The sequence below is a fragment of the Parasteatoda tepidariorum genome, chromosome 2 (assembly GCF_982258835.1).
Source record: "Parasteatoda tepidariorum strain Cologne lab strain chromosome 2, Ptep-v5.0, whole genome shotgun sequence".
NCBI classification, from domain to species: Eukaryota; Metazoa; Arthropoda; class Arachnida; order Araneae; family Theridiidae; genus Parasteatoda; species Parasteatoda tepidariorum.
In genome coordinates, this window is record NC_141756.1 from 27,549,996 (window position 1) to 27,576,470 (window position 26,475).

Genomic DNA, 26,475 nt, shown 5'->3' on the forward strand with positions numbered 1-26,475 from the left:
GATATTGAAAAATTAAAGTGAAAAATTTTGGGGAGTAATATTTTTCTGATAGTAGACATAAACACTTTGCATTTACATAAGAAAATTTAAAATTTAGACAATATTGTTTTTAAAACAATAACCAAGGAATATTTTAATGAACTGTTGCTAAACCTGCTTTGAAAAAGCACAAAGCAAAAACAAAAAAAAATATATTTATAAATAAATAAATAATTAAATATCAATAAATAAAATGAATAAATAAAAATTAAAGAAACAAAAAATACATAAATAAATAATACAAATTAAAGATATTTAGATCTAAAATTAAAGTAAATGATTTCTGCAAGTAACTTTTGCATTAACATTGGAAAATCTGGAATAATAGCAATAGTTTTTTCATACCAATAATTATTATTATCTGAGTAAGACTCATTTGATAATAAATTTATAGGTTGAGTTAATTTCTCAAATCAAACGTAAAATTAAGATATTGAAATTGAAATTGTAAAAACGCATGTCTCATTTTGGTTAGATATAAATAGTGACGTTTGAGTTTTTATAGATAAGAGCGAAACAGATAAGATTTGATTAAATACACTATTTCGTGCAAATAAATAGAATTATTTGCTAAGGTGGTAATCATTATTTTTTCTAGTATATGTTGTTTTTTACTCGCAATTTGGGTAGGTTTTCAACAGAAAATGTCTGAAGGTTTTGTGTGCGTTTGGAAGATTAGACACTTCAACTTTTATGACAGTGAGCGTGATCGTTGCATCAGTACTCCTGTATTCACAACAGATCGCGTAAAAGAAACTAAATGGATTTTACATCTTTTTCATGATGAAAATCAAGTTGGATGCTACATAACCCAAGAAGGACCAAGGAATCCATATACAGAAATCAGTGTTCGATACGAACTCACAAATCCAGAAGGAGTAGTTTTGAAAGCTTCTAAACAATTAAGTTACACTTTTGCCAAAAGCAAATTTTCAGAAAAATATTTTCTGATGCAACGTCATGAGTTACTGTTTGAAATGTTTTCGTGGTTGGAAGACACAGTAACTATTCGTTGCCACATGGATTGTGAAGATGGCGTGACGCAACCAGTTTCCACCTGTCAAGTGACAATGGATTTCAGCGAGAGATTTTCACTTTCATGGCCTTTCAATTACTCTAATGAGTGTGTAAAAAAACTTGTGAATTTGGCTGATGTACCGGTAGAAGTTAATTTTCAGTATATCGGAAGTACTTTAAAGTTTAATTTTCTTTCTAATGTAGAAAGTGAAGAACTTTTTGCTTGGTTCGAAGTGTCACTAGTAAACTCCAAAGATTCTACGCTGGTGTCATTTCGGCGTATGAGTGAATTTCGGCAAAAAAATAAGGAAGATGAGTGTGTCCTTAACTTCAGTAAACAAAAAGCAGAAATTTGCGCTGAAACAATGATAAAATGCGAAGTTTTAAATTCGTTCAAATCGATGGTAAAATATAATAAAATATATTTGGGAAGAAGTAAAAAAGCTGTAAGGAGCAGCATTTCTAAGGCAAACGATATTGTGACTTTAAAAAAAAGAGTCACGGAATCAAATAAAGAAGAATTTCAAGACAAAGAGAGCCAAAACTACCGCGAGAAAAGTTTTCAATATCCAGTAAAAGTGTCCCAACAATTTCAAGAAAAAGAGTCTAATTCTAAAACTGAAGACAATAAGGCAACTAATCATGATTGTTTATTCCATCTGCAAAAGCACCTTCAAAGCATGTTCTTAGATGAAAAATTCACCGATGTCAAACTGAGAGTTGACAACAAAACTTTCTGCGCTCATAAAAGCTTACTGGCTGCTCGTTCACCTGTGTTCTCGGCCATGTTCGACCAGGACATGCTGGAAAGCAATACAGGGATTGTTGATATTACAGATGTGGAAGCGAGTAGTTTCAAAACATTTCTCGAATACATTTACACTGCGGAGGTGGATGAAATGGATTTTGAAGTTGCGTTGGATCTTTTGGTGATGGCAGATAAGTATGAAGTCCCACCACTGTCTCAAAAATGCTTCAATTTTCTTCAATCTGCTCTGGCTCACAACAATGTGTGTGAAGCATTGTCCATCGCTGACATGATCAATCATGAACAGTTGAAATTAGCTGCGATTGATTACATTGCAGAGAATTCAGCTGCAATTTTGTCGTCTCCTCAATGGGCACAGTGGCTGAAAATGAATACTACATTGGCATCCGAAGTTTTCCTTAAAATGTCAATAAGGTTTGAAGGTGGAGCAAGAAAATAAGTAAGTGAAAATATATAACAATCCAAAGAAATAGCAATGCATAATAAATATTAGTTTTTTTACTAAGCTATCCATAAGTAATTGTGATACCATTATAGGCATTTAACATTTCCTAGCTTTTAAAATATCTTCAATTTCATAGATTTAATTTTCAAATCCTTCTTAATTATAATATAATTAAATTAAATCAATTATGTAATTTTTATCATATTTTATAAAAAGCAAATACAAATAAATTTGTTCTTTTCTTAACAACCAAAGTAACGGTTAACTTTGAAATTCCATACCAGTGTATAACTTATCAATTACCTATTGAGACTATTCGATTATTAAAATCAATTTTCATCTTCATTTTTTTATTAAAGCTACTTTATTTCTCTAACCACAAAATGTTTTTTGGTTACTGGGTTATATTAAATTCTCACTGTTTTTTTTTTGTTTTTTGTAGCCAGATTATTTGAAATTTAATATTATAACACGGGGTTGGCCTTGTTTTTGGCTATATTATCAATCGATAAATCGCAAACTTTGGGTCTCTTCCTCTGTTTCTTAGAGCTCGTTAATAATTATTCATTCACTAGTAATTTAAAATTCTTAGCGTTAGGGTGTGTGTGTGTGTGGGGGGGGGTAGTTTGTTTGCCCTCTTGTCCCTCAGTTTAACCGTTAATAATCCCGAAAATTGTCACATAAAATATAGATCTGCCTTATAAAAACTCACCTTTACTTTGATATTTTACTTTGCTGATATTGTTATATTTAACATTAAAGAGGTTTGGTAATAAATCAAGATTTTGCTTCAAATATCTGCAGTAATCCCTCTTTGACTACAAACGAAAAATGCACTAGGAATTTGCACCACTGCCTCCATAATAATGTTTTTTTTAAATGTTTTATTTTAATGTTTTTAATGTATCAAGCACAAGTTTTACACAGCAGTTGTAATAAAAGCAAAAAAAGCTCCTTTTTTTGCTTGTGGTAAGAGAGATTGCGAACAGGGTTTGGAAATATTGTTATTAATGATTACAAAAAAATCGCTAACAATTTATTATAATTGTAGCACTTAAATTTTCTAATCCTTAATTACACTTAAATAATATTGTCATAAAAGTTTTGCGAACTAATATTTACTTACTAGAGGGCTAAGCTCCCTGTTCATCAAACCTGAGGAATGCTTCACAATAACTGTTGTTCCTTAGCATAAAACAGATTTATTTAACGAAAGTTGAAATTATTTGCTTAAAATAAATGTACTATTTATAAATATAGTTACATCTAACATTTATTTCTCTAACTTTTTCCGATACGGGCAAGTCACAAATGCATTCGTAAGTAATCAGTATGAAAAAATAAATGATTAACTTAAATGTGGACATGGTTAACTTGACATACTGAGTAGTTTTGCTTTTAACTTAATTCTGACCCACGAACGAATGTTTTTTCAGAATATAACTATATAATTTTTATTTTGAACAAAGAAGTAGTGAATTAAATAAATAAAACTATTATTACCTCGCTCCCAAATAAAATAAAATATTTATTTTTAAACAAATTTGGTTGGTAAAACGTATGAAAGATCTCGTATAAATCTACTTTCTTAAACATTTAACAAAGCTCTTTAACTGTAATTTATAATAACATATTAACATACTAACGTACACCAAAGAATAGCTGAAGACACCGATTCAAATAAGTTAATCTTAAAATATAGCATGATATGGTAAAATCACAGAATTATGTTATAATAAATAAACAACTCTCTTAGTTCTAAGCACTTAATTTAGAAAACAATTAAAATCTATAACGCGATTATACCTGAGTGAAAGATATGAAAGATCAGAGAAGAAGAATATTAAAGAAGAAAAATATATATTACAGAAAAGGATATCTGTAGAATACTTTAAAAAATATATATTTATACTTTTAAATTTGGGATTTAAAAATTTTTACAGGAAAACAATAACGTAATGACTTTTATTAATTTTATGTTGAAGAGAAAAAAATTAATTAATGTGAGAAATTTAAATCTTTGAATTTTTGAATATTAAAATATAAAAGAAAGAGAGATTCGGGAGAAACAGGGAATTTTAATAGGAAGAGATGTCAGCGGACCAAATAATAACATGACAATAGGAATCGTAAGAATACATAACTGGGAATACACAACTACTGCAACTTCTTATATAACAGTTACGGTTCAGTTATAGCATACTATGCCCAACGAAAGATTAGCTAATATAATATAAATAGCTGGGGTATATATCATATTTCGTGTGGTCTAATGTATATTGGATAAACTAAACGTAAACCAGTCCAAAAACAAATTTGAAATCAATTCTATGAATTGGCATACATAGCAAGTAGAAGATAAAATCCCCCTAGTCTCTACTAATATTCAAAGAATCATGTTGATTAAACATGATTTTCGTTTACTTCTTCTTCAGGAGCGCAACAGCCCTTTGCAGGCCTTGGCTGCCTCAACAGCACGCCTTCTCCAGCTCCCTCTGTCCATGGCAACTCCCCTCCAGTTCTTAAGTTTTAGGACTTTGAGGTCGTTTTCGGTGTCGTTGAGCCATCGAGTAGGTGATCTACCTCTAGAGCGAGACCCCTGAGGGTTCTTGAAGGTGGCAATTTTTACAGGGCTATCTTCAGAGCCTCTCCAGATATGGCCGAGCCATCTCAGTCGGTTGCTTCGGATTATCTGCATAATTTGAGGATGTTTATAGAGCCCATAAAGTTCAAAGTTGTACCGTGTTCGCCAACATCCCCCCTCTGGTATGGCTCCAAAGATAGTTCTAAGTATCTTTCTTTCAAACGTTTCTATCGGGCGTTGGACGTCAAGGTTTAAAGTCCAGGTTTCGTTTCCGTATAGCAAGACAGGCAGAATGAGTGTCTTATATAATTTTAGTTCTGTTTTTCGGCTAATAAATTCGATCTTAGTTGACTTTTTAGTCCAAAAAAAACATTTGTTGGCCATATTGATTCTATTGTCAATTTCAGATTTCAGTTTGTTTTGGTCTTTGATAATTGTACCAAGATACTTAAATTCTTTAACCTTTTCAAAGGAATGTTCGTTTATCTGCAAAGGTTCACTATAGTTTACAGTTGAGCTTGAAAACTCCATGAATTTGGTCTTGTCTTCGTTAATGGAAAGGCCCATATTTATAATAAATGCCTCAAGGGCTTGAATTTCGTTTACTTAAGATAGCAAATAATAAGAAAAGTGGTTTCAAATTGCAATATAGCGCAATTTTTTGTTAATTTTTGAAAAAATATCGTTTAACGTGTTTAAAAAGGCTAACTTATTGTGATATTTTTTTCTAATTTTGGTTGTTATATAATAAAAATTACCCCTACAATTTTTTAAACAGTTCAAATTATGTAAAATAGTTATTTTACGTAAGAAAAGTCACAGTAAAGATTAACTACGGTAATATATTCAACTGTATACAAGCGTTTTTCTTCATCGTCTTCTATACTCTTTTTAAATAGATAAAGGAGTCTCAAGGTTAAGTGATTTTCAGTTCATCAAACTTTTCCCCTCTTTTTTATTATTGTTATGGAAAATCTTCCCTTTTTCCTACAGTAATGCATCTCAGAGCCACGATGGCCCAGGAGCGCTAGCCTCTTTTTAAGGGGACTAGGTTCGAATCCCAATGATGGCTGTTCAATATAAATTCTGCCCCCGGCAAGCACAGACCACCGTGCTGATACAAAATATCCTCAGTGGTAGACGGATCATGAGTTAGTCTTCTTGCCACCAGACTCACCATAGGAGGTTTTCGCTGTTTTTCTTTCAATTTAACGCGAATACTGGTTGGTTTCATCCAAAAGTCCTCCACGAATGCAAATTCCTCCTAAAACTTGATCCAGGAGTTCCCTTGTCTTCTGGATTTGGTTCAAAATTACAAGGGTTTTGAGTAGAACATTGATAGTCGTACACTTCAAATTGGGTTAGCTGTTCAACAACCGTTATAAAACAAAAATGGTAGTACGTTTCAGTAAAAAGTAAAAATATACTGGCTTGAAAAAAATCAAGAATTGCTGATACTATGATGACGAAGATACTATGATGACGAAGAAAAAAAAAGTTTGGAATTTCGGGAAATACCGCAACCTTGCGACATCTATTCTATTTACAATGAAATATTCGAGTGGCTATGTAGAAGCTGGGAAAAAACTGTTTTTTGTCCTCAAACGTTTTTCTACTGTAAGCAAATAACAAATAAGCAATAACAAAACTTCAGTAGGCCTAACCGAAAACAAGCAATTATCCACACCAATTTCTGATACTATATTTCTTACGAAACTTAATTTTCTAACTTTCTTTTCCGTATTTCAGGTTTGAATTTATGAAATGAATATTTTGTCTGAAGATTATTTGCTGGTAGGTAATTTTTATAACTGGATTATTAAGTGGAAGATATAATCATCCCAATTTGCAAACTACATAAATTATATCAAAAGAAAAGATCAGTTGTATTATGTTCATTTTTGTAAAATACTGTTATTTCGAAAACAAATACATACATTTGTTAAACTTTGTTAAAAGTATTTGTTATAAACTGAATTGTATATAGATTTTAAAAAATCAGGTATATAAACATTTAAATTGTCACTTTGTGTACATTTTAACTAATACAAGTATTAAATCTTGTTGAAATTGAAATAAAAAAGTATGCCATAAAAGTTTCACATTAATAATTCAACGAAAAAAATGAAACGCATTAGAAATCTGCCGAATCACTAGTGAGGAAGAAATGATGAAAACACCAAAAACAGATTGCCTATTGAAAATGTGAAAGTGTTTTTAATAATCCCTAAAAAAATCCTCTTTTTTGGCTGGAAATCAAAAAGTCTTTAATGTTTGCTTTTCCATCTTTTTCAGTAGGGATTCAATGACTTCGTTAGTATTTTTTCTCTCGCTTTAATAATAATTTGTAACACTATTGGCTACAAATTGATAACAGAGGCGTTGGATCCCCGACTCAGGTCTAAAGGCCACATACAGGCTTTGGAGATAATGATGAGAAAGTAAAGAAAATCAAGGTCCTCGTGAGCCGTAATAAGAGGCTGACCCTGTATCCATATTTTTGAGGACAAAAATTAAGATAGAAAAGAGAGAAAATTGGTAGTAAAGCTATTTCATCTATAACTGATTTTATTTATTCTTAATTACAAAACTATTTATCCTCATTTTTTCTTCGGTTTAAAAATAGTCTTATATATGTTTAAGAACTGTTAAAGAAATCGTGGTCGTTGATATCTCAATTTTCCCGAAAACTAGCTATAATAAAGGAATTTACTTACCAATTTGTTTCTCTTTTCCTTCTTAATATCTATAATCTTTTAGCACTGAGACTTTCAGGCAGAAGGCTCAAAGTCACAATCTGTCGGTAAGTAGGTACTTTAATCACGTCACCTTATAGAGTTGCACAATAGGCTATTGGCGACGCTCTGGGAAACATCCCTGATGATGACCCGAGAACATGCCATCGCAATTTTGATAGCAGACAAAGGAGATCTGATTTTGACACCATTTCCTCAATTTAGTCATAGATATGAAGGGGTTTCCCCCGGATTTCAGCACCCATGTTACTGCTCAGTAGACAACCACAGTACTTTTCATTCCACAGACTTTACAAGTATGTGTATCACAAGTACTCGATGGGTTTTAAAGGAGTCGAGGATCGAACACCAGCTACACTCAGCTGGAGTCCGATTCTTTAACCGCAGAGCTACCACGGCTCTCAAAGTCAGGAACTAATTGAAGCAACTTAGTGCATGCGATTCACGCATCTCCAATCGCAGTCGAGGGTGAATGAGAACCTGATAAGTGAAATATATTTTTCCACAAAAATACTCACCAAGCACGTTCTCCTCTTCTCTAGACGGTAACCGGAGGCACGTGAATCTCACGCAGAGGGAACTGTCCCTTTTTTAGCATATGCAGAGGAGATCTGCCGGTGTGAACAAGGATTCTCTGAATTGAAAAGCTTTAGACATACCTTCCAAATACCACGAATTCCACAGGGAATTAACGGTTTGACATGGTTCCCGGTAGATCACTGAGGTCATATCACTTACTGAAGATAACCACTTTGATCAGCTTTCGAATGGACCAAGGGTGTACGGTATTGGTCCTCATTAAATTGATGCAGTGAAGTTCTGGAGTTCACGTGCAGGTCTTAGGGTCACCAAAGCGAGCGAGGCTTCCTCTCTGCAAATGATCAAATATTGTGATGGCAATATGTTCGGATCATCCTCGGGGATGTTTCTTAGACCATCACCAATAGCCCGTTGGGCAGTTCTAGTCCGACATAAATAACGTTCTATTCAAAAGATTTTCTGTAGTTACAAAAGATATTTCTCCAACTAGCAACAAAAAGTAATGCATTAATATTGTTTAACTCGGAATTAAGAGAATTTTTTGAAATCATTAGATTCAAATTTGCAGTTATGGGCAGTTAGTTCTATCTAAGAGAAACAGTTATTCATCACTCAAATTTCTTTAATTCACAAAATCAATTACTTATTAAATTTTGAAAATAAATGGAAAAAAAATTACAAATTTAAAAAAATGATAGGATAAAGTCTGAGTGTCACACCGTTGCAAATTTGCCTGTACACAGCTCTTCACTTGACATTATGATAATATAACAGACCATTTAAATTTCATTTCAAGTGAATAAGTGGACGGTGTATTAACGAGGGTGTTGTGCGATGGGTGTTTGTTCGACTAACAAACTAATTTTAAGTTAAGAATTAGCTAGTATATGTATCCTAAATTATTGATTTTATTTTATAATGTTAGTTAAAATAAATTTACTGATTGAGTTGTATATTATATTTTGTAGTAACTATAAATTTTAATGTTAATGAATATCAAAAAATAAAGACAGTAATTTTACACCAAGTTCGTAAAAGAACATTTTCAGCGTTTCACTGCACCAGGAATTACTCTTCGTTCTTTGGTTTTTAATAAATTAAGATTCTTTCCCACATTCGCTTGATGTAATGAAATTCTAGATACATTGGAGTGCTTGACGTAATTCAACACCAAGAACCAAGAGTTATCTATGCTGTTTAAATTCACCGTTTTAGTGTATAGTAGTTGTCCCCTTTGTAATGAAGTAATGTAGTGCAATGATTGATGTAATGAAGTGCTTGACGTAATGAAGTTCTTGATGTAATGAAGCACTAAGAGCCAAGAGTTATCTATGTTGTTTCAATACACTGCTTTAGTGTAAATTAGTTGCCGCCGTTTTTGGTGTTAAGATGCACTACTTTTTCTGTAGTATAGATGTAAATTTTTTATTGACTTTTAAATGTTAATTTTCTGAAATTAAGGAAATAAAAGAAAACTATAGAATAAAATACGAAACTTTACTTTCATGTGCGTTTGAATTTAATCACGAAAATTTGATAAGGATTTTCCTTTACTTCCTTCCTTTTTATTTTAAGCTACTTTCATATTTTTATCTTCGATAACGGGACAAAACTGGTTTAAAGATAAAATCATTTGATAACAATTTTACACTGTTATAGTTCTTTTTATCACTTTTATCACTCTTAGGAAACGAATTGTCGATGTCAGAGTTAATAAAATTATGTCGGAACAGAAAAAGCATACATTTTTCGTTACTTGGAAAATTAGAAAGTATTATAGATCGTCATATTTTGAGAAAGACGCAACAATAGAGAGTACTTCATTTGAAGTTGATAGTTTTGAGAGTAAATTTTTTATGCGTCTTGTCCCCAAGTTAGGTGACGGTGGAGTCGGGTGCGAGTTGTACACAATTGACAGTCCAAACTATCCTTTTAATTACCAATTTTTTTTGCTGAACCCTAATAATAACATTATTTTTAGAAGCTCTAAAGTTTTCAATGATACATCCGATACATCTCTAACGTCTTGTGTCATGATCAAAATGTGTGACTTGTTGCAGAAAATGTCACACTGGTCAGAAGATACACTAACTTTTCAGTGCCTAATGGAATGGGACCTTGAATTGCTTTGTCGACACTTCGATGATGCGGTTTATGCCACGGGTTGTGAAATTGAAGCTAAATTACATAAGAAATCAGAATATGAATGGTCTTTTGAAATATCTCACTTTCAAGGCTGGTCAGAAAGTAGAGACATATGCATTGTAGACATTCCATTAAAAGTGACATTCGAATGTGTTGGAGATGAGCTGCTGATCAAATTTTCAAATTTTAAAGTAAATGGGGAATTGAAATTTGCATGTTACGCAACGTTAGTAAACGTAGCAGATACAAGAAAGCATTGGATGTTTATCTCAACAGAAGACGAGGTTACAGAATTTCCTCACTTATTCTCTGTACAGAAGTTGCAAAAACCGAGGAGCTTTTCTCTAACTTTCAATCTTGTATTTTCTAATGCCTACTTTTGCAGTCCAGCAAGTTATATAAGCGAAGATACTGAAACGGTAGCAAATTCTGTTTTAACAGGCTCATATTTCGACCAGGATTTCAGTATCAAAGACGCACCACAAGTTGATGGTTTGTCATATTTACAACAGGACCTCCGCAGTTTGCTGGTGGATAAAAAATTTGCAGACGTCGAATTGCGTGCTGACGATGAGTGTTTTTCTGCCCACAAAAACATACTGGCTGCCCGTTCACCCGTGTTCTCAGCCATGTTTGATCAAGACATGGTAGAGGGTAAAACAGGTATCGTGGATATCATCGATGTGGATGCAAAAACTTTAAAATCATTCCTTGATTACATATATACTAGTACAGTAGATGTGATGAATGAAGAAACCGCAACGAATCTGCTGGTTGTTGCCGATAAATATCAAGTAGTTCCTCTGATGGAAAAATGTTCTGCGTATTTGAAGTCTGTTCTGTCTCTTACAAATGTCTGTAAAGTACTGTTGTTAGCTGATATGATGAATAATGATTATTTGAAATCATTAGCGATAGGTTACATAGTTGAAAACTCCACAACTATTTTAACTTCACCAGAGTGGCTCCAGTTATTAAAAACAAATAATACTCTAGCAACAGGCGTCCTTATCAAAGTTTCGAAAAAGTTTGACGACAGAACCAAACATGTAAGTATTATATATTTTGGTGTATAATTGTTTTATTAGTCCTTAAGTTATCGCACAAGAAATGCACACACTCCTGAAAAAAATCCTCACACTTTTGAAAAAGTTAACACATTTTTGAAAATCATCCCTGAATTTCACCCCTTAACACATTTTTGAAAAAATTCGATCACACTTTTGAAAAAGTTTGTCATAGAGCCACTTATTAAACTAAGTATTATAGATTATGTTATATAGTTGTTTTATTAACTTTTATCACATTAGTAATACTGCTTATAATTCAGCTTGCAACATTTATTCTAAAATTAATTTTAAATTAAAATGTAAATTTTGAAATGCCAGCTTTTTTTTATATCCTGCTAAGATACAAAAAGTTGGCTAATAAAAAAAATACAACTTGAAATATAATAAAAGATTGAAAAATTAATTTTTTTTTTCATTTTTTTTCTTCAGAGAAAGTATAGTGAACTATCAGTGACTGGCACTTTTTTTCTTTATTATTAAAAGTATACTTATTTTTTAAATTTTTTATGAGAAAATATAAATATCGTAAAATCACAATAATCAAGGACATTTCATTTATCTTTTAAAGAAAAGTGGAGAAGAAATACTTTTTTCAATAAAAAAGAGTCCTATATTTAAAGATTAATTTTTGCCTGGGACTTGAGAGAGAAGATTTGAGACAAAGACTTCTTCCTGTTTTGGATTTTCTGACCGTGGACGCATGGATCTGGTCTAGCCTATTGACTAGACCAATTAGTCTAAACAACAACAAAATTGATTTCTCGATAACCATTCGATAGATTTAATTTAATTTTTTTCCTTTAATAACTGTATTCCTTGCAACTCAGAATTATTTCGATCATATTAATAAATAAAAAAATAAATCTAGATAATTACTTCGTAACTAAGGTTTTATTTCTATAAAAATAGATTCTTTTTGAATAAATACATACTGTATAACTAATTATTCAACACAATTTAAACTATTACTTAAGACAACCTAACAAAATCACTCTAAATAAATGCTTAACATATTGTTAATATTTCAACACTATTTAAATTATTACTTAGGACAGCAGAACAAAATGAATAATTGCTATTGTGTTCTCAGTAAGTAGGGAAATACCTGATCACATAAGAGATATAATGCCATATAAATAAAAGATAGAGATGTAAAGATACCTTAGAAAACATTATTGCATTGTTAATATATATTATTAAGCCATATGAAAAGTTATGAAAATGGTAATAGGTAAAGTTTTGAATTCTTCTGGGAAATCTTTTAAAGTTAAATTGAAAGAAACTAATCATTTTAATACATGATAAATGATACTTTATATTTTAACAAATAAAACGAAATGAATAATTACTACAGTGTTGCTAATAAATAGAGAAACACTGGAGTTTAGTGTTTCACACAAGAGAAATATATAAATAGATAATCGAGAAGAAAATACTCATTATTAATCGCATCTGAAAAATTTAAAAAAATGCTAATAGGTAACATTTTTAATTCTTTGACTTTTAAATCTGAATTGAAAGAAACCAATCATTTTCAAGCATGATAAATGATACTTTATACTTCAAATCAAATATCTGATTTCATAAACTGGCTTGGTTCAGACATAATCAGATGCATTCACTTAGTGGCGTGAAACAGCTTCAACCATTATTTTTATAGATTGCGTTACCAATATATGCGGAGCCACTTTGGTTTTTCGATAGTCCATTTGAGTAGAACGAGACTGCTGGAAAAGTACCATCTAAGTTAACAATCTTGTTCAACCTTGGCCAAATAATATCCATGATCAACAGTGGTGGATTGCGCTCAGTAATTGCCTGAATTATAACTTTCACCCCTAACAGTATGCTGATTGCCCTTCCAGCTGGTTACGCCTCTATGTAGGTCTCTCTTCTCATTGACATGTAAGGGGTGCAATTTATAAAAGTCAAGCCCTATTTTGGCAACCGATTTCTACTTGACCGAGAAATGTATCAAAATATATTATGCTAAAGTTATTAAATTTGAGGTATTGTAATCAGGATTAGATTTACAATTAGAATAAAATACAGTTAAAATTGATTTATTTAAGCATTAAACGAACTATTCTCAGCCAGTTTAAAAACTGCCATAAGAACTTGCTTTTTTTCTTTTATTATTTTTTCCCTCACTTATTTATAGATATTTTTATTTCGCGATTTTTTTTCTAATTTAGCATAGGACATTAGTTATGCCATTAGTTAATAGATACTTTCCTTCTGAATTTTTTATTTTTTAATAAGAAGAGGGTTTTTTATACGGTAACTCACTACTTATCATTTTAAAAACATTTTCAACATTTTTATTTAATGATAATTTTAGGGCAAAATGCATAGATTTTATGAGAGTAAAATCATTAGCTTAAATATTTTTATATAAATATGATTGTTTGTATAAATCTTTGTCTAATTTATAGAAGTCGGTCAGTTAGATTTAGCAGCCTTAAGAAAGATTTTTTTTTAACAATTTTGTATATGTATGTATATGGATGTATAGCTATGCCTCAGAAAATATATTCTTTTATATGTATGCTTTTTTATTTTAAATGTAAATCTTACATTTAATTTATGAAGCTTTTAAGGAAAACATTAATATAAAGTTGAACTATTTTGTTTATTTTTCCTTTTTTTCTCGTTTGAAATAATTTTTTAATTCTTTCTTCTTTGTTCATTGTAACTTTGTAATAAATATTTGATTCTAAGCATCCTGAAATTAATTTTCAGAATATATTGAAAATAAAATTTTTACTACAAAGTTACAAAAAGCAAAACAGAAAGAATTAGTTAAAAATCATTTCAAATGAAAAAAATGGACGAAGTGATTCAATTTTAATGTTTTTCTTTAAAAACATCATAAATTAAATAGAAAAAGTTTACTGGATTACTAAGTTTCTGATCGCTTACTGTTAGTGTTGGCATAATTTAAATCACTTGATTTTAGTCATGATTAAAATCGTAATTTAAATCATTTGAATTTTTTTTAACTAAATCACTAATTTAAATCAGATGTAATTTCCTTTAAAAAAACATTAACTTAAACGAACATAGTTTTTATAGCATTAATTATGAATTAATTTAGAAAAAAAATATTAATATAAATTTTAAATATTTTGATGCAGTATAATTAATAAATACATTCTTTAAGGTAAGAATTTTTAAAAGTCTAATTTAATTGATAATGTATGTTTATTAAAGAAGTGATTTTTCTTACTACAAAATAATAAAAGGCATATGCATTGAAATTACTATATTATCCCCTTCAATATTTCAGTAAAAAATGCATAAATGCAATTCAAAAGTGATTTTCTTTTAAATAAATCAATAATTTCAATAAAATGATGAAAAAATATTAATTGAAAAAACTATTTCTATACAATTAAATAAATACATTCTTTTGACAGCTATTTCTTTAATCCCTTCCTTCTCGCTCTAGAGAAAATGACGGGGTGAGGTTTCGCCCTCTATTTCTCACCCCCTTGAAATTTCCGAGCTGGAGTGTTCAGTAGTAACGCACCAATAAGAATAAAACTAGTTCATTTCTTTTGCCCGGAAAACATTTTATTTCTCATTTTACACACCAGATGGTAGTACCAAGCTATTTTTAAGGTAATTGTAGATAGTTAGTTTGTTTTTAATGAGACGTCAGGACTAATCAAATACTTGTATTTGGCAAATTAGGCACTTTTATGACCATTTCGTGAAAATTAACTGATCGTTAAGGGGTTAAGTCCGATTTTATTGATAACGAGAATTTCTTTACTAAGAAATATTGAAAGTGCAGGTAAATTATTACGTTTCAAAATTGACTGTACGTGAATAAGTGTGATATGAAGCTTTTAAGTAGTTTTTCATTCAATATATTAAAATAATTTTCTGGCTTAAAACATATTTCAATTACACCTATATACTTTTTTGCTAATTAACATGCAGTGCTTTTATATCTTATTGAATAAGTATTTATAGTGTATCAAGACCTCCTCAAACTGGAAAGGCGATCTTATCAGTTATGTTTTCTTATCAAAACTAATAAATTTTCATTAGGTATCTAGTTGAGAAACTGCCTCCCGACTTTTAACAATCATTACAAAGTTGAGCCTGAAAAATATAATCATGATTTTTTTTTTTTTTAACTCAGTGATTAGTTTGTAATAATATAATAATTTTATCCATTTTAGAATGAAACATTAAATATTCTAGTTCCATTTCTTTTAAACAATAGTATTACTAAAATTTTTTATCAGATGCTTTGAATGGTAAATTTTTAAAAATCCGATAAATTTTATTTAAAGAAAAATATCCAATTTAAATCAAATATATACGATTTTGGAGTAAAATAATGTTTTCTAACCAGGGCTTCTGGTCAGAGTTGTAATCAATAACTTTTTAGTGTGTTAACGGTAAAAAACATTTTACGTGAAAATCATTTTTTAAAAAACTAATATACAGTAGAAGTTTGGCTAGTATAGACTGGTTTAAAATTCATTAAAATCAAAGTTTTAAGTGTTAAGGTAATGATTTTACAGTTTAATTAAAATTTGTTGCTGCATCCAGAACTTTTACTTTTTAACTAATTTAGGATGATAAGTTGGCAAAACTTTTTAACCAATATTCTTGAAAGAATTGCATCAGTCTAAATAAAATTAAGACCGATTTTCAGAACTTTAAACGCTCTTTGTCACCTTAAAACGTACAAAAAATCGTTTTTCTTTTTTCATAGTTTAAATATAGTTCGCATTTTAAAATTACAGAAATATCAAAACTTACAACATGTTAAAAAAAAACTAATTTTAAGTGAAAATTACCAAAAAAAGGAGGAACACTAATTGACGTATCCCCCCTCTCCACAGCACACTAGCTTCTGGCACAAAATATTGGCAATGTTTCTATCAGAAATTGTATCACTGCATAATTGAAGTAATAAGAGTTATAATTGAAGTAATATGGTCATAAGAGTTACACTGAGTGCAGTACACCACCCCATCTCAAGGGGGTTAAGATGTTAGCAGTGCAGTCCACCATGTTTTAGAAAACCATTAGCGCAATTCGCCATCATCGATGCGGGTTACGTCATCAAATTAGCATTTCTAAAGTTATCTGAATTCGCAGGTTTATTTCGTTTATTTTTATGCTTTTGTCGCGTATTAAAACGACAACAAGAATTTTTATTACTTTTATTTGCCGTAATTTATCTGGGCTATAACTGTCTTATTTCATATTTTAGGTTTAATACACTGAAGAGAATTTACCTTGTAAGATGGAAATTGTTTTATAAAACAGATGGAATTTCCCATGTATACACTGTACTATGTATCCAATAAATTTTGATTAAGTTACGACGCAATTATGGTATAAAATTTGGTTGAAATTAATAAATTCATTGTGCTGTTGTCTGAAAAATTATTTCTTTTTAATATCTGTGAATAGAAGTAATAAATTGAATTATTATATTTTTTCCTTATATCTGTAGGATGGTTATTTATATATTTTAAACCTCAAGTATTAAAAAAAAACACGACTTGTACGAAGGAGATGTAGGTCGTTGGGTCATACTCAGTGGAAAATTGATATAGCTAAGAAAAAAAGGTGTTTAATAAAAAATTTGGTTAAATTAGGCCAAGTGGAAAACTGAGAAGAAGATGGTTGGAAGATGTTGAAGAGGACCTGAAAATGAAAATTTAAGAAAAAAATCATTGGAAGTAATTGACATGTGGTTACACCCGTTTGTATTTTATTTCATAACCTGCGTTGAACAGCCAACCTAATTTTGAGTTTACGCCTATCAGTGTTCAACTACGTATCCTTGTAATTTTGAGTCAACCCAGAAGTCAAGTGAATTCTGAATCAAAAAAAGGAACAAACTAGGTGACTTGGTGCAGGACTTTTTGATGGATCTAACCCGCATTGCATGGAGAGGGCAACCACGAAAACCTCCTACGGTTAACCTGACGACAAGGAAATTCTAACACTTGATCCGTCTACTACTGACGATATTTTACGTCAGTACTGTGGTCAGTACGAGTCGGGAGAAGAGTTCGTATCAACCAGCCACCGCTGAGATTCGAACTTGGGCATCTCATTGGGAGGCGAATGCTCCAATGATATGCTTAGAATCCAATGCTTCCCTGGACCACTACGACAGTATAAGTGAAAGATTTATGTTGGAAAGTATAAAGGAAAGTAGCCTACATTATGCGACCTATGATTTCCAAAGAGGCATTATATTCAGATGACTGTAGAAAGCTTGCTAAATTAGTAAGAATTTTGGACGTGAAGATTCATTCAGAAGACTCAAATCGTTGTATATCAAGCGTTTAGTTTTTATTTAAATTAATCGCTTTTACACGCTTTTATTGTAATTTTTGAGCACGACGTGTTAAAATATAGCAGAATTAAAGTACGGATTATTAAATGCATTGTAAAATTTGAAGCGACTTTTTTCCTGGCTAACTAGCTACTCTCTGAGACTTGGAATAACACTTTCATGTTGATAACTCTCGAAAAACATCCAAACCGTTAGAATTTTCGTTTTAAAATATTGCTAAAATATCCGGCAGCTCTCTGTCTATCCAATTAACAGTACAGCTTACAGTGAACCCTTATGGTTTTGAAACCGTAAAGGTAATAAGCATGATTAAAAAACTATGAATAAATAACTATACGGTTTTTTTACCCTTTATAACTAGCATTATTTCAAAATCGTTAAAAAAATTAACTGGATATTGCAGATAGTTTGGCAGCTTTGTGATGCTACTATCTTTGCGTAAATGAGAGTATTGCATTCTAACAGCCCAGGGTCAAAAATTAGGGAAAGCAGGACAGTAGAAACTCTTCATACGTTGAAGGGAATGAAGGAAACATTGAGGTGTTAATGCTGAGATTCGAACCCAAGTTCGTTAGGTTATAAGACTAACAGATTAGTCCTCTCGGCTATAATGCAGTTACAAGAAACAGCGTCTTCATTAGAGCTTTAGGCTGCTGCGACAAAGTTCCGGTTGTTAAACTGTATTAGGAGAAAGCAGTTAATAAATAATTTTTTCTCACTATAAATAGTTTGAGTACCATCTTATTAATGGTTGTTTGACTGTCCTGTTTAAATATGGTGAAATAACATTTAAATAGATTGTTATTTAACCATTTTCCCTGAAAAATTTCGAACAGTTTATCTATATGTGTGAATCAATCAAAAAGAAAAAAAACGACATTATTTTAGTAAATTCAGAAGAGAATTTTAATATCTTCATGATAAAATTTATTGCCATCATTTTATTAAGATTGAGGAAAAACATCTAAGTAATGAGCCCTCTGGTTAGTCAAGTAATTATTGGTTAATAATGTGCAGTTGATAGAGCGATTTGTTCCCGTACATTTTACGTTGAAGGCTTCTATCGAGCCGATTTCTCCATTTCTTTCACTAACATTTTATGAGCTCAGAATACATAATTATAACTGTTTTATATTTGGTTTTCTAGCCGTCGTACCCAATTTCGGATTTATGACTACTAATGTTTAACTCCGTAGTCTTGAAATTTTGGACCAATCCAGAAAACAAGGTAACTCATGGATCAGAAACCCCAGTAGTATTGCTTTTTATGGGAACATGGAGGACTTCGCGACTCGGCAGATTTAACGTTTATCAGTCACCATTTATTGCATCTTCGATCGGCGGGGATCGAACCCACGAACATTTGGACACGGGCCCAATGCCCTACCAACCAGGTTATCCCATCCTAATTATAACTGTTCAAAAATTTAGTTATCAATGATTATAGAGTCTTTTAGAGAATTGCAATAATTTTTTTTAAATCGTCCCTGAAAATAAAATCTTTTGGCCGCAACCGCTCCGAACGGTTACTGCATTTTTTTCTTATTTAGTTTTGCAATTTTACCATTATATAATCATTTTTGAATTTTATTTAAACTTTCGTTTCTTTCTTCAATTCTGTTATTTCTTCATCATTCACGTTTTGGAGGGTTTTTTTCGAATGTTCGAAACATGTCGACTGCTCCCAACTTAACTTTTGAAGTTAATGAAGTTTTCTCATTGTAGAATTTTCCATTTCAGTTTCCGCATATTATGAAAGTGGTTATTATGAGTGGTTTTTTCGAGGAATAATTGATTTATATGACTAATGAAAACTATATATTTCTATTAAAGCGCATGGATCACTGTAATCACATTCATAGTAATACACTACATATTCAGAAAAACCTTTTTATTATTTTTAAACGTATTTTACAATGAACTCTCTCAGATTTAACATGTGTTGTTTCTAGCAGAAAAAATCCATTGCGGCAAAAATCGCTTGCATTCTATAGAAAATAGGTCAGCGATTCATTATTCTTTATTTTTGTGGACCACTAAATCTGAAAAAAAGTTTTTAAGGCCTATTTACTATACTTAATATATAAGTAAAAAATTATGAAAGTTTTTTTACAAAAAAAAAAAATAGTTTTTCTTATTTAATTAGCTGTCACGACTGTAATTAAAACTATAGACTAATCTTTAAAATAATCTTAATGGGATTTTAAAACTGAGAATTTGATTTTAAGTGATTTTAAAATTAGGTTTGATCTCGGATTTTAACCTTAATCGAACTAAAACTGGTATTAGACCCAAAGATTTATCTTGGCTGTCAACCAATGATAACGGCTCAGTACCACGATTCCCGTAGTTGGTTCAGTTGGCTGTGCAGGCAAATATCAATTATCTTCTTAGGAGAATAAATTATCCATATTTTTAAAATCCATTCTGTCACTGAAAAAAGTGTGCAAAAGTATTGTTGATAGTTGATGTAATTGCTTAGCAGGGTTAGGATAGCGGAATGTTTGAAAGTTCTGGTGAACGAATAAGAAATATCCCTTAATATGAACTTGTTTAATTTGTTATCCGTCCCACCATTGTGAAAACAATTAGATAAAAAGTGTTTCATTTTTTTGAATGACAATACACCAGTTAAACGATAAATTAATGTTTGATAACATGTTGCAGAAAGGGGGGAGCGGGAAAAAATTCTTTTTCGCAACACTGATAGACCGGAACAGAAAGTGTCGGAATACAAAACGAAAAAATTCTCATGTACAGAGCGCAAAATAAAGAGCGTACTACCGTGAATTACTTTTGATCTAACGATCGGATCTTCATGTTCTAGAACTCAGTCTTAATTATTCAAAACGGCGATCTCAAGTATGCTAAATGATTAGTACAGACGATATTTTGAGTTATGAAATCAGACAAACAAACGTAATTTCATTTAATAAACACACCTTTGTCTGAGATTCAGATTACGTCTCTATGCAGGTTTATTAATTAATTTATAGTACCTGCATTGAGACTAAAGTTTATTATTTAATAGTAACAAGTTACTAAATAGTAACTAGTTATTGCAGGAAGTGTCAACCTAGGCGGATGACACATTAACAGTGCTGTGTTCGCAAAGTAAAAAACTGACCACATTGAATAGCTTTTGATCTAATGATCGGATCATTACGTTCTAGGATTAAATCTTAAAGGTTTGAAAGGGGTAACCCCAGATTGGCTAATTAATTAGTGAAGAAGATATTTTAAGCTACGAAATCAGACACAAAAACGTAATTTCTCGGAATAAGCAGAAAAAAAATGATTTTTTAAAAATTTGATTTCTCAGGAACTATTTAACCGATTTCGATAAAATTTTTGTACTTTGCCAAAAAATTGTATTCCTTGCAATTTAAAAGTTTTTCGACTTTTAAATGAAATAATAAAATATAACAAATATTTACTAAAAGTTATAATTATCTTTCGATAATCGGATTTAATAATTGTGAGCACAATTTTTTTTAATTAGTTTAAAAAGTTCTCTAGATATAATAAATACACATAAAATGAAATCAGTATTAAGGGGGGTCCAAACTTTGAACCTCTCTCCTGACCAAACTATTTGGGTCATATTTCCCAGATTGCGGCTACCCTCTATATTTTAGGGGAGCAGAAATCTGAATCTTTCGAAACAAAAGTGTGCAGAGAAAGTACGTTTATATGTCTGATTTCATAACTTAAAATATCGTTTTGAAACATTAATTAGCATATTGGAAATTACCCCTTCGAACCTTTAGCATTAAGTTTTGAAACGTGAAGTTCCGATCATTAGATCAAAAGTTATTCAGGGCGGTTTTTATATTTTTTTTGTGCACTGCGGGTTGGAAAGTGAATGCAGATGTACCCGGACTCTAACTATGTTACGGGTTGTGAAAGTGAAACAGAATTATATGGCGATTTAGTGTTTACTTTCACATTCAGAATCTGTGATATTTTAAGTGGGACAGAATGATGGAAATCGCTGATATTAGGATGACAATCATAATCAGATGCATTGATTATGGACCGGATTCTTTCTATTAGCTGGACATCAACTGCTGTGCATTGCTTTGAAAAATGCAATACTTTTCGATAGATTAGACAGATTTGTCTATATTTCTCGCAACCGAAGATTATAAATTTACTGTGTTTTTACAATGGAAAACATTGAAAAAAGCTGGATGTTTTATACATGGAAAAATAAAAATTATAATTGTTTTAAATATTTTATATTAAATATTTATGAGTTATTGCAAAGAAGCATTGTTCTCCAATAAGGTTTTGTTATTTTGGCTATTAGAAGTCCATTTTTCAATGCCGAAACTAAAGATATTTGCCAGCAATATTTATTCTTACAATAATAAGAATAAATTTTACTGGAAAATACCTTAAGTGCTATTATAAGTACATAATTATGATTGTTTTCGAACTAAGAGTTAAAATTTAAAAGAGTTGCTTCTTTATTATTAAATAATTCTATGATATTACCCTATTACACTAAATTTTAAAATAAAATTATTTGAATCGGTGTCTAAATTTCGAAACCGTTTTGCAACTTGGTATTATTTTTTATTATATATATAACACGAATGTGTTATCATAAATTATCGTTAAAGAGCGATCGACAAAATTTGAGCGAAATCAGTCGAATAGTTTAAGAGAAATAGAGTTTTAAAATTTTTTTTCTTGGAAATTGGATTTTTCAGGAACTATTCAATCGATTTCACTCACATTTTGCAGTTTGTCATTCAAAATTATATTCAGTAAAATTGAGTCAAAATTGTATACTTTGCAATTCAAAAATTTCCAACTATTATTAAAATAACTAATAAAAAATTAATATATAATTATAAATAAATATTTACTACGTTTTTTGTATGGAATTATCTTTCGATAAATGAATATTTTAATTGTGTGCAAAATTTTTACAGTCTACTCTTATACAAGTTCTGGATTTTTGGTGTAATACGCACAAAATAAAATTAACTATAAGGGATCCAAACTTGTAGCCGCCCTCCTGATCAAACTATTAGGACCATCTTTTCCATACTGTGGCTACCCCAGGGCTCGAAAAAACTCAGAAATTTTACCCGTTTCCGAGGACGGCTCGTCCAACAATGTACCCGTCCTACTTTGAAACTAACCCTTCGTTTCTAAATAAATAAAAATATTATTTTCTCTTATTTATTACAAGCATTTATATAAATTTCACAATGAATTAGTAGTTACTAGGATTACAAATACTAGAATTACATTATACAGTAATAAAAGAAATACTAGGTTACTAATAGTAACTTAGTATTTCGTTTATGAAATAATTTATTTCTTTTATGAAATAATTTAAAGGACAAAGGCAAGTTATCTGGAATGTCAATTAACAGAAAAATTGCCGTCCGCGCGGACGTCGCATTCGAGAAATTCGTTGTCCTCGGGGAATTTTTGACCGCCGACGGGCTGTTTTTCGAGCCCTGGCGCTACCCCTTATATTTTTGGGGTCAGAAATTCAGAATTCGGTGAAAAAAGGTATGTTTATTCAGAGAAAGTAAGTTTTTGTATCTGATTTCGTATCTTAATCAATCATCTGCACTAACTGAGCGCACAGAAGCGAATTAAAAGTGATAAGAACTTTTCATTAAACTGGCATAGAACCAGAAAAGTAAATAGTCAATTAAATTTAAATTGCTGTATAATAAAAAGGACATAAAGATTTAAGAAAAAATTAAAAGGTGAGATATAATTAAAATAGTAAATTGTAATTGTCACGTTACACAAAATGTAAATGTGACTATATATATATATATATATATATATATATATATATATATATATATATATATATATATATATATATATATATATATATATATATATATATATATATATATATATATATATATATATACAGATGGATGACAAAATAATACGAACACCTGTGAAAAAGTATGGCTTATTTCACACCTGCAGTACAGCCACGCCACCTGCAACAGGAGTCTGCCACCTAGTGAGCGTGAAGAGGAAGCTATCAGTCTCTCAACATTAGTCACCAGTGTTGCATGAGTTTATCTAACTAGCTTTTATAAGGTGAAATGTCTGACCTGTCAGAATTCCAAAAAGGGATGATTGTTGGGGCGCGTTTAAGTGGAGCATCTGTGACAGAAACAGCAAACCTTTTGGGGTTTGCAAGAAGTACTGTATCAGCCGTTATGACAGCATACATGAAAGAAGGTAAGACAAAGTCTTCAAAGCAAAACAGTGGCCGAAAGTCAAAGCTTGATGATAGGGATAGACGTGTCTTGCAGCGCGTAGTAGCTCGAAAACACAAGCAATCGTTATCCGAGATAACATCAGACATGGACAGTCATCTTCAGGACCCCGTTTCAACAAGAACTATTCAACGAGAACTTCATGCAGCGTACATTTATGGGAGAGTGGCATTTCGCAAACCCTTGGTGACAGCAACCAATGCTTTCAAGCGCCGTCAGTGGTGCAGAGGTCACAAAGGCTGGTCCCCACAGCAGTGGCAGCAGGTAATATGGTCCGAGGAATCATCCTTCACCTTATTTCAGACCACCGGACGCGTTTATGTCTGGAGATCACCTAAAAAAGCGTTTGATCCTGAATGCCTCTTACCAACTGTGAAACATGGAGGTGGCTCCTTTATGGTTTGGGGTGCGATATCTTGGCGTGGTCTTGGGCCGATAGTACGTCTGCATGGGAGAATCAAATCTAATGACTATCTAAGCGTTCTAGCGGATCATGTTCATCCTTTTGTACAGACTGTATTTCCTGGAGAGCGACCGATTTTTCAAGACGACAACGCCCCTATCCACACCGCTAGGTGCGTTTAAACATGGTTCGAAGATCATGACAATGAAGTTGAGCATCTCGCCTGGCCCCCTCAGTCTCCGGACTTAAATATTATTGAACATTTGTGGCAATATTTGGAGTCTAAACTTCGTTCCCGATTCCCACCTCCATCAAATCTTTTGGAGTTAGAGGCCGCTTTGCAAGAGGAATGGCTTAATATCCCTTTAAACGTTGTCCATGACCTTTATGCATCGATCCCACGTCGTATTAAATCTGTAATTCCGTCAAAGGGTGGTCCAACTCCCTATTAATAAAGATTTTCTGATATTTCACAGGTGTTCGTATTATTTTGTCACCCATCTGTGTATATATATATATATATATATATATATATATATATATATATATATATATATATATATATATATATATATATATATATATATATATATATATATATATATATATATATATATATATATATATATATATATATATATATATATATATATATATATAACTGTAATTTGTCATTTTTGTTAGCAATTTTGTTAATTCAATGGTTAAATATTAATTTTTACCCCGATGTGTGCACTTTTTCTTCTCAGTTTTGATAACGATGCTAGAAATATATTTTTAAGGGTGATCTTCTATAATACACCTTAATCCATCATACATTATGAGGGACATTGGAAAATTTAACATCTTCAAAATAATATGTTTTTAGATTTTGATTTATCTGAAAATATTATGCTATTTATTCAACTGTATTAACATATTTTGAATTTTAAAAAAAACCTATTTCAATTTGTGTTACAGACATAGTTTTTGAATCTATTTTAGTGACTTGCCTCTATTATTTTTTATTTTTTTTTGAAAATGTGTAATTTTACAAGCGTATTATTCTTTTTTTTTCATTCCACAAAATTAATTTCGATATCTTTTTTTATCGATTCTCTGCCATTTAATTCCTTATTCCATGTATACGTAAAATGTATCTGGTATAATTTAAACAAAAATATTTGCAAGGCTTTATGTATCCATTATTTTCCAAAAGATATGATTATTTTTTACATACTGAAATTTATGAGCTCACAGAGTTTTATTTACAAGTAAAATATTCTTAACCCCAAAAATATTCATATAGAAATAGAAATAATTCACAACTCTTAAAAGTAAATAAGAGTAATTAAAAGGGAATCGTTTTGTATCTTCGGCTTTGAAAAGTTCCAACCACTACTAAAAAACATCTGAAGCAAAATAATGTGACGTTACATACAAGATAACAAGAAAGTAGACGTTAACCACGTGACGTTCTTTCAAACAAATGAAATGCAGAAGAACTGGTGTATGAGTGTTAGTGATAAATCATTGTTTGAAACTTGCTTTTCATCATCAGTCTTTAAATTTACTTAAATGTGGAAAATGGATGCACGAAACAATGGATATTTTTTAATTAATTGGACTATTAAAGGATGTAAGTTTGAAAATGACTTTTACTATATGTGTCCCATATTTAAAGCTGGAAGTTTAGGAGACAGCGAGTGGGGATTAGATGTTTACAAGAAAAAAAATTACATTTTCTGTTTTCTTGCCCTGCTTGACTACAAAGCAATGAATAAGAACACAGATTTGAAGTATCGGTTTGAACTGATTAATTCCATGGGCAAAATTTTAAAATCATCAGAAGATTTTACTCTTATTTTAGAAAAATCAACAACTACAATTAAATATAATTTAATTGATATCAAAGAGCTAATAAACGAAGAATCCAAATGTACTGAAAAAAATTTAACTCTACGATGTCACTTGGCTTATGCACAAGCTGGATTTTTACTGTTGTCGAGCGATTTTGCGATCATAAATTGTGAAGTTGAAACAAGGATAACTGAATATAGCGAGTCATTTAACTGGAATTTTAAGTTTACTGACTTTGAAAACTGGACAGCAT

General features: G+C 31.0%; 2 protein-coding genes across 2 annotated transcripts; both read left to right on the top strand.

The window, feature by feature from the left end:
• Positions 1 to 588: 588 nt before the first annotated feature.
• Positions 589 to 6,946, top strand: LOC147814872 (uncharacterized). The gene is made up of 2 exons (XM_087157069.1): positions 589 to 2,264; positions 6,604 to 6,946. The coding sequence occupies exon 1, from the start codon at positions 684 to 686 to the stop codon at positions 2,262 to 2,264; it is 1,581 nt and encodes a 526-aa protein (XP_087013195.1). The 5' UTR covers positions 589 to 683; the 3' UTR covers positions 6,604 to 6,946.
• A 2,844-nt stretch (positions 6,947 to 9,790) lies between these two features.
• LOC107444711 (uncharacterized) lies at positions 9,791 to 16,780 on the top strand. Its single transcript, XM_016058923.4, has 2 exons — positions 9,791 to 11,344; positions 16,605 to 16,780. Exons 1-2 carry the CDS (start codon positions 9,872 to 9,874, stop codon positions 16,608 to 16,610), a joined length of 1,479 nt encoding a protein of 492 aa, XP_015914409.4. The 5' UTR covers positions 9,791 to 9,871; the 3' UTR covers positions 16,611 to 16,780.
• The last annotated feature ends 9,695 nt before the right edge of the window (positions 16,781 to 26,475 follow it).

Coding starts and splice junctions, on each gene's coding strand:
- LOC147814872 (XM_087157069.1), top strand. CDS start 684: ATGTCTGAAGGTTTTGTGTGCGTTTGGAAGATTAGACACTTCAACTTT.
- LOC107444711 (XM_016058923.4), top strand. CDS start 9,872: ATGTCGGAACAGAAAAAGCATACATTTTTCGTTACTTGGAAAATTAGA.